General features: G+C 34.6%; 1 protein-coding gene across 1 annotated transcript in view; it reads left to right on the top strand.

The window, feature by feature from the left end:
- The first annotated feature begins 8,935 nt into the window (after positions 1-8,935).
- The window catches only part of epas1b (endothelial PAS domain protein 1b), a 66,425-nt gene continuing 61,158 nt past the window's right edge, over positions 8,936-14,202 (top strand). The window contains exon 1 of the mRNA XM_059359325.1: positions 8,936-9,295. Within this exon, the coding sequence (XP_059215308.1) occupies positions 9,270-9,295 (26 nt within the window). The 5' untranslated portion in view covers positions 8,936-9,269. The remainder of the gene's footprint in view (positions 9,296-14,202) is intronic.

The following is a 14,202-nucleotide window of genomic DNA, read 5'->3' as shown; positions in this document are numbered from 1 at the left end:
TTTTTATCTTGTTTTTAGACACACCTTTTTTGCAGTGTACAAGCATGCCCATAAAGTTTTCCCTATATGCATCCTATTTGCAACTATCCATGGCATTGTATAAGAGTTACCTCTGCAACCAGTCGACCAAACAATTGAGGATGAAGAAAAATGTTATTTTCAGACCACAAGCTCCAGCTCCTGAATGACGAAGCACAGAGGCACTCCTCAAAACTCAAAAACAGGCAAAGAATTTAAAGTTGAAAGAGAGAAACCGTATTTGGGATTAAATGTCCGTTCAACCACCAACCCTCTAAACTAGTTAACACACTCATAGTTTCACTGTAACTGTGAGAGTGTGCACTTAGAGGGCTGATGTTTGGACTATTTTTACAATGAGGCTCTTTGCATCAAATGGGGCAGATCTTTCACCATATTACTTAATTTAAAAAAATTAAGGGATGCATTTATGCATTTCATCATTTGGGATGTTTCCACAAAGTCAAATTGAATTTTGAAGCAAAATTTTAAGGGCCAAGACTCGGTTAAAAAAATGAATCTAATTAATTTGAGGATTGATTAATTAATCGAAATTAATCGCATTTTAATCGCATATAAATATTTGACCTGAGAACAGTGAGAAGTAATTTTTTTCACATGGATTTTTAGTATACCATTGAATAATGACTGAATACATAAGCTTAAGCAACAAAAATATTGTTTATTTTTGTTCAAGTCCAACAGACCAGTGCAATTTTTGCCATTAAGTGTAGCAATAGCATATTTAGAAATATAGTACATTTCATAAATGCAGGTAGCCTATAGGTAGGTAGACCTTCTGTAAACTATAATACTTTGCTGGGGTGATACTTGAGGCTGGATGTGCTGCGGTGATATGTGAATTCCATGTTGCATAGCAACACAACCATGCTCTTATCAACGCTTCCATCCGTTGGTTTTTAGTAACTAAATGTCCCATCATCCACGGGGCCAACCAAAGCGTCTCATCAGCTTCTTCCTTCATGTTCACTGTGGTTTGTTGTTGTCTGAACTCATGAACGCTAGTTGGTGCTCCAGTATAATCGGTCCGCCTGAAACTCATCCAGTGAGAAACGTTCCGCGGTGCAAAAATAAGTGTGATTAAAATGCGTCAATTTTTTTAACGCGTTAATTTTTGTGTAATTAATTAATCTTTATTAACGCGTTAAAGTCCCGGCCCTAAAAATGTTAAAATGTGGCATTACAAAAAGTGTGAATTAGTGAGTTTCCACCAACTGGTTTAAAGCAAAAAACAAAGCTGCATAAATTTTGGTCAGAAGATAGCAGTGTAAATAGGAGAAGAAGAAGAGAGATAATAACAACAAAAATAGGTTGCTGATCGGAGAGAAAATGGCGAGAATTCTTCATGAATTAGATTCAACTGAACAATTGTTCTTTCATGCTAGAGGAAACAGCTGATCAGTCATGGGAGTTAAATGTTCACAACATCAGAATGTATTCTGAAAAAAGTTTTTCCATCTACTGTTTAGCATCGGATTTTGGTGTTTTTGTCAAGTTTTTCTCTTTGCAATCAAAAATTTGTTGATGGAAGCACGACTATTGTCTTTCTGTCTTACTTTAGATTATCGGCCGCAAAATCCTTGCAATTCTTTTGTGAATTTGCCTTGACAGTCACTCAACACGCGCGCACACACACACACACACACACACACACACACACACACACACACACAAACATGTTTAGGGGTTCAGATTCTAAAACAAGATGCTTCTACTGTCCATCATTTCTCTTTTCTTCTCTCTTAATGTATCTCCTGTTGCATCTTGTTTTTTGTTTTGTTTTTTTAAATTGTCAGACTGATCCAAAAAAGATGTTCTCCTGCAGAAGTTCTCCATGCCAAATTCCAAATGCTATTTCCAAATGTTCCACCCATACTCCCTAAAGTTCAATGTTGGCTACAGAGGAAAACAAGAAGATCATGTAGGAAGTTGTAGGAAACTGAACACACAGCGGCATGAGTTAATGATGGCAACAGTATTATGATGCTAAAGTATCATTCATCTTCCTCGCAGAATGTCACTGTGTGTACTTGTTTTTTGAGTCCCTGTATTTGTGAAGCTTTGTGTGTACATTTTATCATCTGACCTGTTTTTTTCATGCTCCTTCATTTGTGTTTATGTTGACACTTTCTTTTACGCTGCGTGCCAAATGTACTGTATTTTAAAAGGATGTGAAGGTGTATTGTAATTTTTTGAAACAAATTAAATATCATGATGTCAGAAAGATATTTCTGTTTGTCTCATGTATTATTTCTGTCTATCTATCTATCTCTTTTTTTTCTACATTTATGTCCTCTGTGACCCGTCAGTAGGACACCCAGGGAGAATGAAAAATTCCCCTCAGTAATCTTTACCATCTGAAATGTTTGAGAAGTTGACTGATGAGAATGATGTTAAATGCCAGAAGCAGTTATCTGCCTCAAAGTTTCTGAAAAATGTGGCGAAACCTGCTCTTTAACACACTGAGAGAGAACATCGACGACAGCTATGACGCAGGCTGAGCTGCTGCAGGTGATCTACCTTTGTGTTTGATATATAATGTTAAAACGCCTTGTGCTATATTCCAGATCAGTCAGGTGAGCCCAGATATTTAAATACAGATCTCATTCTCTTCCAAACACAGATCAATAGTCATGTTTTACATTTAAATTTCCTATCTGACAGTCAGCTGGAGTTTAGATATAAATCTATTTGAAAGCTCGGTGGATGATGTCAATAAATTACAAACGAAGAGCTGGAAGAAGTTCCACGGTCTAGAAATGCTGCACTTAAAATTTGGAGGCTCATACATACTCCCAAAGAACAGAGACATTTGTTCTCTCTCCCAGGCATGCACATATAAATATTGATGCATTATTTTGCATATTACTTTAATGTTGCAGCTGAAAAAGCTGAAAAAGTTTGGTTCATCCTTAATATACACAGTGTACTGTTGGGTATCTTCTGAATTTCAACAATAGATCAATCAATTTGATCAATTTTTATCATAATTTGCCTTTTTGATTATAATATGTATCAATAATCTGACACTGCAAAGAAACTTAAGATGCCAAACAAATGTAGTGGAGTAAAAAAGTACAATATTTGAGATGTAGTAAAGTAGAAGAAGATATATACATTTGCATAAATTAGAAAATACTCTGTTGGGTTAGTCAAGTCAAGTCAAATTTATTTATATAGCACATTTCATACGGCAGGTATAAACTCAATGTGCTTAAAGTAAAAATCATTCATGAAGGAAATATACAATATACATACGCTAAACATTGCATTGACATTATATATAAAACAGGAAATAAACCATAAAATAATGTGACAAACATAAAAACATATAATACAGCATAAAAAGTATATAGTACTGTTTTAAAAGTCACCCTTTACCTAACTAAAAGCTTGAGAAAAGAGATGTGTTTTAGTCTGTTTTTAAAGGAAGACACTGTTGTAACAGACCTGAGTTCCTGTGGTAAAGAATTCCAGAGAGTAGGACCAGAATGACTGAAGTTAGGGTTAGGGTTTGTGCAAGTACCTCAGAGCTTTACTTGAGTAAATGTACTTAGTTACTTTCCACTCCTGCTACCAAACTTATGCATTTTGGATTCAGTAATCGAATCATAAGAAAAATGCAAAAGTGCCCTCTATGGTAGATAAAATTTGATGGGGTGCTGGGATGCCCCTCCAGTGAAGAAAAACAACAAGAGGTGCACCAATGAGTTCCCTTTAATCGGAGTAAATGCAAGCAGGTGCACTGTGAGTGTCCTTAAATGGAGAAAACAGGATGCAGTGCCCTGATGGTGAAGAAATGTCCTCCAGAGTGTCCTTAAACTGAGAAAACATGTTTGGGTGCCATTCAGACTGCACTATGTGCTTGAGAACTTTTTGCATGCTGGTACCTTTCTGTTGTCCATAAATAAAGGTCTGGTGCCGAAGTTAAAGCATGCTCCCATCTGGTCTGTCATGAGCTGGTGTTTCTGTCTCATCAGTAGTTGAGATATGTAAAGCCACCCTCTCTGTCCATGCTACCTTTGACACAGTTCTTTCATCTTTCACTATAATATGCAAAATCTGTGCAACCTGGGGTTTGATTGACAGTTTGAAATGTGAAAACAAATGAGTTTCTACGGCATTTCAGGCTGCAGGGCTTGGACAACGGCATCTTGATTTGCAGGTCAAAGCGTTGCACTTCCACAGTACTTCACCGTAAGAAATACAGTGAGTGGGTTTTCTACTGTAAATTAAAATGTAAATATCTGTAATTTAGACTGAATAATCCCGTTATTTTTAGGGTTATGGTGTCATTGTTACATAATCGTATTTCTCCCTTAATTTTGCATGAAAATGTTAAATTTTTACAGCAAAACTGTGTGTTTCCTACAGTTAATGACAGTAAAAGTTAAAGTTTTGCTCGATTCTTTGATTTACGGTAATTAAGTGTCTGACTATGGTGATATATCATTTTAAATTTTACGCCCTATTACTGATGTTATTTGACAGTTTTTAATGTAATTTCTACTGTAAATGTAAATGTCAGCAAAAACTGTAAATTAGACTGAATATTCCTGGGTTTTTGTGTGGTGTAATTGTGACATCATGGTATTCTCCATTAATTTTACATGAAAATGTTATATTTTTACAGCAAAACTGTGTGTTTCCTACAGTTTCTGACAGTAAAAGTTAAAGTTTTTATGCTATTCTTTGATTTATGGTAATTAAAAGTGTCAATTTACAATTACAATTTTTAATTTCACGCCCTATTTCTGATGTAATTTGACAGTGTTTTACTGTAATTCCTACACACAGTTTTTATATTATATATATATATATATATATATATATATATATATATATATATTATCAATATTTGTATTGATGCCTTAATGATTTTGCAGCGATAGGGCTTATTTTTTTATTTTTTTTTTATGACTTTTTATTCTGTTATGAGGTATAATTTTTTTTTAAATACTTGAAATGTATCATGTTTTTTATGTTAAATCTCAACCTGAAAAGTAACTAAAGATGTCAGCTAAATGTGGATGTAGAAGTATACATTTACATAAAATGGAAGTACTCAATTAAATTATCTTCTAATTGTAATTACGTACAGTACTTGAGTAAATGTGATTTGTTACATTCCACCACTGTTTAAAACCAAATATGTTTTGAGAGTTTTCAGTAAAAAAAGTATAACTGTAAAAAAAGAAAAATCATTATGCATTTCATAAAAACATTATACTACTGGTGGAATGTAACTAAGTACATTTACTTACTTTAATAATGCACTTGATTATGATTTTGAGGTACTTTTACACTGTTGCCCATAAGGTTTAGAAGAAGATATGCACTTTATGTGTTAAGGATAAATCACATTGTCACAATCATTTCATGGAAAGAGGTAAAATAAATTTTATTCTAATTTTATCAGCAACAGTGTCCTTTACTTGAGTAATTCTATTTTATGTCGCCTTTACGTCTATTCCACTACATTATGAGGTAAATATTGTACTTTTTACTCAACTACATTTAGCTGACAGCTTTAAAAAAAAAAAAAAAGAGATAAATTTAAAATGATTACGCATGTTTATGAATCAAACCATATGTATAAGTATATTAAGTAGTTAAAATGAACCCTATCTTTATCAATGAAATACATACATCAATAGAAATAATCTAATAATACATTTAGAATATATAAAACATTCTGCATAACGAGTACTTTTACTTTGATACTGATATTTTTAAGTAGGGATTTTACATTTGTATAGTCATTTTAAGCCTATTTTTGTTTCTGTGATTGTTTCCCTCTTTTTAACGTGATTGAGAGCAGTGGTGAAATGTAAATATGTACATTTACTCAAATACTGTTCTTGAGTACAATTTTGAGGTACACAAATTTCTATTTTATGTAACTTTATACTGCTACTCCACTACATTTTGGAGGCAAATATTGTACTTATTGCTCCACTATACATTTAACTGACAGCTTTAGTTATTTTTCAGGTCGTGATTTAAGATTAAAAAAAAAAAAAAAAACATGATTCATTTAAAGTGATTAGACTGTCTTTTAAATACGTACCATAAGAGAATATTAAGTCGTATAAATGAGCTCTACCCTGCTTACATAAATGCACAATAAATGCATAATAATCTAATAATATATAAGAAAAAATCTGAGTGGGCCTATTCTGCATAATGAGTACTTTTGATACTTTAGGTTCATTAGACTTCATTTTAAATTTTTTATTTTTTTATTTATTGTTGTTTGCGTTTAAAAAAAACATGCAATCATAAAGAAAGAACAGTACAAGAAACAGAAAAAAAATGTGCAGGAATGATCAAAAAGCCAAAAGGGCTTATAAGCGACCCTCCCTCTTAAACCTATAAATAACTATACTTTACTTAAATTACATAGCTAGATGAAAATAAAAAACATACAAACAAAATATAAACAAAACAATGGTACAAAGGTGATTAGAACATCTGTAGTGATTTTTTGAGCTTGGATTCTGTTAGTTTTTTATGTCATTCCACAGCACTGCACCTTGATAAACAAATGAGAATTTGGCAACAGAGGTCCTCCAGAAAGGAATATGTGAGTCATTCTTTCTTCTTGTAAGATGTGCATGATAATGAGAATTAATCTCAAAGTAACTATGAAAACAATAGGTAAAGATGCAGGGTTCTTATATATAAATTACTTTATACATAAGAACCCCTGTTTGATACTTATTGACCTCATAAATTGTAAGTAGTTGCAATTGTTTAAATAATTGTTTAGTTGGGGCTAAATATGAAGAGTTGGTGGCAGTTCTTACAAAGGATTTATGAAATCTATGGATTGCTTGTAAATAAGAATGGTAAGTGTTCGCCCAAATTATATTACAGTAAGAGATGTAAGGATGAATTAAACTGGAATACAATGTGTGCTCCTTTTCAAATGGTGTTTAACTCTTTTTATAATGCCCAATGATTTTGAAAGCTTTTTACAAACAAATTCACAGTGATTCTTAAAACAGAGTTTCTCATCAATGTAGACACCTAAGAACTTTACTGATGAAACTTGTGCAAGTGCACTGTCATTGATATAAATTGTGGCTATCTCTGCATTGTAAATCTTGTTCTTATTTCTAAAAATAATAAAGTTAGATTTCCTGACATTGATTGATAACTTATTTAACTTGAACCAATAAGAAAAATGGATGAGTCCAGCATTTGCTTTAGCAATAAGGGAATCAAAGTTCTTGTCAGTGACAAAGAGATTTGTGTCATCAGCGAATAGGTGACAATAAACTTGAAGTATTGGTAAGATCATTAACATATATCAAAAACAACAAGGGTCCTAAAATGCACCCTTGTGGGACACCACATTTTAGTACAGTCTGTTTTGATCGATAACCATTGAAAACAACAAACCGCTCTCTTCTATTTAAGTAAAAATAAGCCCCATAACAGAATATTAAGTTGTATAAATGAGCTGTACCCTGCTTAAGGCTCGCTGAATCAGTGGGTTCTTTTAAATCACTTTTCAAAATAAATTTTTACAGACTTGCATTCATGTGATGTTGGTCTTTCTAACTTGTGTGGTATATATATGCCATATATACATGTCTAGAAACATAAATGGCACACTGTGAAAGCTCCTATGATTGAACTTTAACTGGCTTTCTCAGCTTCTTTACATATCATATATAAATAAAGTTATTTATGTAAATAAAACATGTATTTTCAAGAAATAGATGGACTCCAGAGGGTTAAAGTAAGTTTATATGGTTTTATATGGGTTAAAGTAAGTTTTGACTGCAGGACTTTAACTTGTAGTGGAGTCATTTCTGAATACTTTTTTACAGGTAGGGAGCAGAGCACACTTGGGGGGAGGGAGCAGTGCTGAAATGTAAATATGTACATTTACTTAAGTACTTTAAGTACTGTACTTGAGTACAATTTTGAGGTACATGTATTAAATTACTTGAGGTACAGATGTTTATAAATCAAACCATATGTATAAGTATATTAAGTAGTTAAAATGAGCCATATCTTTATCAATTAAATACATACATCAATACAAATAATCTAATAATACATTTAGAATATAAAAAACATTCTGCATAACGAGTACTTTTACTTTTGATACTTTGAGTACATTTTGATCCTGATACTTTTGTACTTTTACTGAAGTAAGGTTTTTACTTCTCTGTGTTGTCAGAGGGATTCTCTTTGTAGTTGCTTTGGTCATTTTTATAGTTATTTTAAGTCTATTTTTGTTTCTGTGATTGTTTCCCTCTTTTAAACATGATTGAGAGCAGTGGTGAAATGTAAATATGTACATTTACTGAAGTACTGTTCTTGAGTACAATTTTGAGGTACATGAATTTCTATTTTATGTAATTTTATAGTGCTACTCCACTACATTTTGGAGGCAAATATTGTACTTTTTACTCCACTAGATTTAACTGACGGCTTTAGTTACTTTTCAGGTCAATATTTAACAGAAAAAAACATGATACATTTAAAGTGATTAGACTTTCTTTTAAATACGCCCCATAAGAGAATATTAAGTGGTACACATGAGCTGTTGTACTTTTTACTCCACTACATTTAGCTGACAGCTTTAGCTACTTTTCAGGTCAATAGCCTATTTAACATAAAAAAAAAAACATGATACATTTAAAGTGATTAGACTTTCTTTTAAGCACTGAATAGTTTTCCCATTTCTGTTTATCGATCGTGTGTGAGTGACAGTTTGCCCAGCTCCCACCTGTTGCAGCTCAGGTATTAACAGGTAGGGAGCAGAGCGCGCTTGGGGGGAGGGGCGGGGTTGTTGAGGGGGGGCGGTTCCCGGCGCCGCTTGCAGCCAATCAGCGCGCCGGGACCGTGACAGCGGCTTCCACGGTGCCAGCTGAGCTACAGGTCAGACACCGAGCGGCTCCGGGACTTTTCAGATCACAAAGCGAAGAAAAGTTTGCAGAAGCGGACCTGTGGTCGGCTTCTGACAGCACGTTCAGCCCCAGCCTGTGCGGGCTTCTTACTGCGGGTTAGAGGCTGTACAATCCTCAGCAGTGTCCTGAGACTGTACGGCCCCGATCCCCTCACACTGCTTTATGGACTATCCAGCAGCTTAATGACATAATCAGTCAGAGAGCTCCTTCTGACCTGCGCACTTCTATCTCAAACCTGCAAGTGTCACTTCTTCTGGACTTGGACTAAACTTCTGCGGGATTTACAACTCAAGAGAAAACATGACGGCCGATAAGGAGAAAAAGAGGTAAGACGATCCTTCCTTTTCTGAGCTGTTTAGTTTCCTCTCCTTTATGAGTTTATTAATGCTTGGCTCGCAGATGACAGAGGCTGTTTGTTCAGCGGAGACTGGCTGACAGTTCGGCTTCTGTGGGACCTGTTGCTGCTGCAGTGCTGCATGTGACCTGGTCTACTTTCTGCTGGTTAGAAATCACAGTCACGGCGAGTGGTGTTTACAATACAAGCTTTATGATTATGTGAATGTGTTTTAATGCATTAATGTCACATTGGTAGTAATTTGACTCATGGAAGGTAAGTGGGGGATTTGATTTAGCAGTCTGTACACTGCAAATGATTTAGAAGTGTTTGATAATTGATATTGTTTTAAGAGTTAATTTCTTATTTTAAGCGTTCAACGTGCTTATTTCTACATTCAATAATACTAAATTAAGAAATATTTTAATAGTGAAATTATCTGTCCATGCAGCAAGATCATTTCCCTCAGATTGAGTGTTTTTATCTTGTTTTTAGACAGCCCTTTTTTTGCAGTTTACCATATTTATTTCAGGTTATCTCTGTGATAAACCAGATTTAAGTCTGTTTTTGGACATTTTTTGACTCATGCAACCTTTAAAACTTGTTTCTCTTCTGGCCTAACAAACTCAAACTTAAGATCTGAAGAAGTGGAGAACATTGAGCTGTTATAATGTGTCCACTCAATGAGAGGCTAAAGGTTATATACGTCGCTGAGCAGTGTCATATTAGAAGCATTGTGGTTTTCTCAACATGAAGCTTCAGTTTCCTGCAAAGCCACAGGGAACTTTTTACTTCTGCAGAGAGGATGGTGAGCAGACAGTTGAAATACCAGCAGCCTTGCATCTTTCTAGTGAGGATTTCAATCTTATAAATGTCCACACAGAGCTGTGAGTCTGTCTAATCTAACAGACAATGTGTTCAACCTCTTACCTTCTTTAAGAGATAACCACCAGTCATTACAGGAGATATCTGTTCAGGAAATTTCTAGAACTATCGGCTGGTAGCTGTGAGTGTGCTTTCTTGCGGACAAGATTACAACTGCTCAATAACCACTTCTGCTAGATCTTTTTTGTCTTTTGTAACTTCTTTTTTTAACTGAAAACATAGAAAATACACCACCTAACAAGACAAAACAAGGGGGAATAAAATCTAAGTCCACAAGCTCAGACATTCTGCTCTTACATAATCCAGCATTTTAAAATCAGAATAAGACTTATTTTGCCAAGTCACTTAAGAGGAATTTTACATGCGATAAACAAGAAACACACACACACACACACACACACACACACACACACACATATATATATATATATATATATGTGTGTGTGTGTGTGTGTGTGTGTGTGGCAAAGTACTGCGAGAGAAAATAATATAATGTATAAAATTACAGTAATAATATGAAAAATATATTTTTTTATTCATGCCGTCATGATTTTTTTGCTCTGCTGTGTCACCTGGAAACAATTCATTGTTATATTTATTATAAATATAAGCAGTTACTTACTTATTCATTTTCACTGTGAGCTATAACACAATAATTTCCCCTCTCACATGATTTATTCACATATTTTGAGGTATGTGTTTCAATCGACCTTCTATCGTGTCATCAGTGTGTCTTCCTGTTACGTCCTCTCTGCTTTTTTTGATTATTAATTGTTCACCAGTACTGATGAGGTCATATCTATTGCGACATAATGCTGTATTGATTCCAACTTGCCCCAGTTTGTTTCCCCAGAACAAATTCCAAGGAGCATTATCTCATTTTCTGAAGAATAATCACAGAAAGACGTGTAAATTAAGACCAGCGAGGCATTTTACTTTAGAGAGACTATCTGTTAAAAATGAGAGAATCAATCAGGCCACTTGGAGAAGAACATTGATTTGAATCAGTAGAGTTGGGTCTGTCCTGTGACTCTCTTCTTCTCTCTATAGCTCTCATCTAACAATCGCTATCAGATCAGGCCCCAAAATGAACAGAGCAGGTATTAAGACAGAGGACAGAGACACTGGACTCTCTGTCATCAGGGGATGAAAGAAAGAAAACAAGATTAGGAGACAGAAAGTGAGCGTTTCCTCTGGCTGTCCACGCCTTGGTGCTTCCACCGGAGAGCTATCGGCCATTTTAGGGACCTGCAAGTGTGTCTCTGTCAGGCTGCAAAGGAAAAACGTCTGTGTGTGTGTGTGTGTGTGTGTGTGTGTGTGTGTGTGTGTGTGTGTGTGTGTGTCCTTGTGTGATCTGTGTTTCCCTCTGTCACTGTGTTTGTATTACACAGTAGCACACTGTCGCTGCCGCTGCCTGGAAGTCATAATTGCTCTGATAAGTTGTATGAATCATACCCGGCAAACACACACACACACACGGAGTGTTTATTTGAGACACAGTGTGTCTGATTAGTCTTATTAATATAACTCTTGTTGATGTGAGAGGATGAACTTGATGGAATCTGTTATGTGTTTGATTAAGTTATGGCAGAAATAATGCACAATGCATCTTTAGAAGTCCATAAAAATAAAGAAAAACATGCACTACACCGTCGCCACTTATCAAACCGAAACAGTCGCTGTGTCCAAAATCATCATCTTTTCTTTTTTTTTTAAACTGTGTTTGCTTTATTATTGATTATTCTGCAGATTCATTTCTTGCATTGTTTGGTTGGAAGAATGTCAGAAAACAGTTGAAAATAGCCTTTACAATCTCCTAAAACCAGAGTTAGCGTCTAATCTTATACATGGCATTAAAATATTATGATCACAACCAGCTGGATTTAGTTGCTGGGTGAACTCTTTCATCCTTATATGGTTGATTTTATATCTTAATAAAAATATTCATTGCAATATGACATATTTTCTGCAAATATTCCCTTCCTGACATCACAACACCTTTTCATCTTTCACATGACACTAGAATCTGCACACTAACTTTTTATTTTATTTTCTGTTGATTGAATTCTGTTAAATATTCAAAATGAATCACAAAAGTATGAAAAAACTCATACACTAGATCAGGGATGGGCAACTGGAGGCCCGGGGGCTGCATACGGCCCGCACCCTCACTTGAAGTGGCCCTCAGTACAACTCCATGCATTTGAGCATGAAATCTTAAAAGTGCAGTGTAAAAATGCAAAAAAAATTACTTCTTGCAATTAATGTTGGTCTGCTGTTCTTGCACTGAAAAAAAAATCACAGTAAGTTATTTTGTATTTGCTTCAAACCTTTTGTATTCCTATTTATACTGTTATACATGCATTTGAGCATGAAATATGTTAAGTTACTGCTCTGTAAACATCTTTAAAATTGCAGTTTCATCATATCTGGTTAGGTGCACGGTCCTATATGTGGCCCTGTAGTAGTGTCAATAAAAAAAATTGTGGCCCCCTCCAGCATTTAAGCTGCCCATCTCTGCACTAGACATTCTTTATGTCGTTCTGATGATATTATATCGTGATATTGCCAGCGCTAGTTTCCAGTACCATTCCACACCTTAAGTTACAGTAAATACACACTGGAGCGTGTTATGGCAACAAACATCTCCTTAATCTCATATGCTGTCAGCTTGTAGATGACATTTAGAAACTCAACACACTTCACAGGTGACAACGATCATGGGAGTTTATTCTTATAGGTTTTTTTAAAGGCTTTTTTAAAATCAAAGCTCCATAAAGTACACATATGAATAAAAAATATCTTAGATAAAAATAGCCTATGAAATAAAATGGGCCAATCTTTTTCTGAAATGAATATATTTATATGAGAAAAGAATAACAAACATTAAAAAAAGAACTAAATATAACAAACCCTAGTAAGGGCAGCATTTATATATAAAGAAAGAAAATGTTTTTGAACTATATCGATATATGCGATGTGGTCTAATTCCATATCACATTTAAAAATATATCCATATATTTTTTATATCGATATATCGCCCAGCCCTAATATAGACAGCTGAAAAATGTCACCGTTACACAAGCATAAGTATTTATATTGCACACGTGAAGTTTAACAAAAAAACATTCAACACTGACATTCCCAGGTCATGTAAAACCAAAGATATGATAATAAGATAAGATAATAATGATAATAAGTCATTTTGCACATAGTTTGTTTTTGAAGAGTTGCAGCTAACAACTAACGTTTTTATGGGACTTTTTTGTATATAGTTTTATTATATTTAAATTTTACTTTTTTATATGTTCATATATGTATCCCATGTTACATTTTCAAGTTCAAAAACAGTTTATTGAGCATAGTTGTGGTTTTTATTGTAGTAAATAGTATCATTTTTCAACTCAGATTTCATGATTTTTGTGTATTTTTGGGCTCAATTTGATGATAAAGTAGTTTAAATCGAAAAAATAATTGTCAGATCATATAGGTGAATAAAAAATGGATACCAAATATAGGTATAGTAAACATTTGTATGTGGTACATGAAGGGCAAAATCAAATGTATTTAAAAACGGCCAAAATAGGCTCAGACCCCAGAGGGTTAAGAATAACTTCTAACTTTTGTTGATGAAGGTACACACACAAGTTAAATGTAATGACTCATTTTTAAGAGAGTTAAAGAGAGATAGAGAGTAGTAGGTTTCAGGTTCTCACGGAGCTGAGAGATTGTATCAGTTATACAAAGGAATCAGTCAAACTGCGTCACGTTCATCATCCTGTTATCTGTCAGTCAACTCCGGTAAACTCCAGCGTTTCTCTGCAGTCCATCACAGCTTGAGTCAGCTCTGACCACAGTGTGACGTGGCGACAAATCAGCACTTTTACTTTTCCCACAGTTGGAAATTAACCCTTTATCAGGCAAAAAAACATATTTGGTAACTTGAGCGGACATCTATAACAGGTCTCCTCTCTCTCTCTGTGAGCCCATAGGACCACATGGATTTCTACATCA

The sequence above is a fragment of the Centropristis striata genome, chromosome 20 (genome assembly GCF_030273125.1).
Source record: "Centropristis striata isolate RG_2023a ecotype Rhode Island chromosome 20, C.striata_1.0, whole genome shotgun sequence".
Lineage (NCBI taxonomy): Eukaryota > Metazoa > Chordata > Actinopteri > Perciformes > Serranidae > Centropristis > Centropristis striata.
Note: the sequence above shows the minus strand (reverse complement) of the source record. Positions and strands in the feature narration are given on the sequence as shown.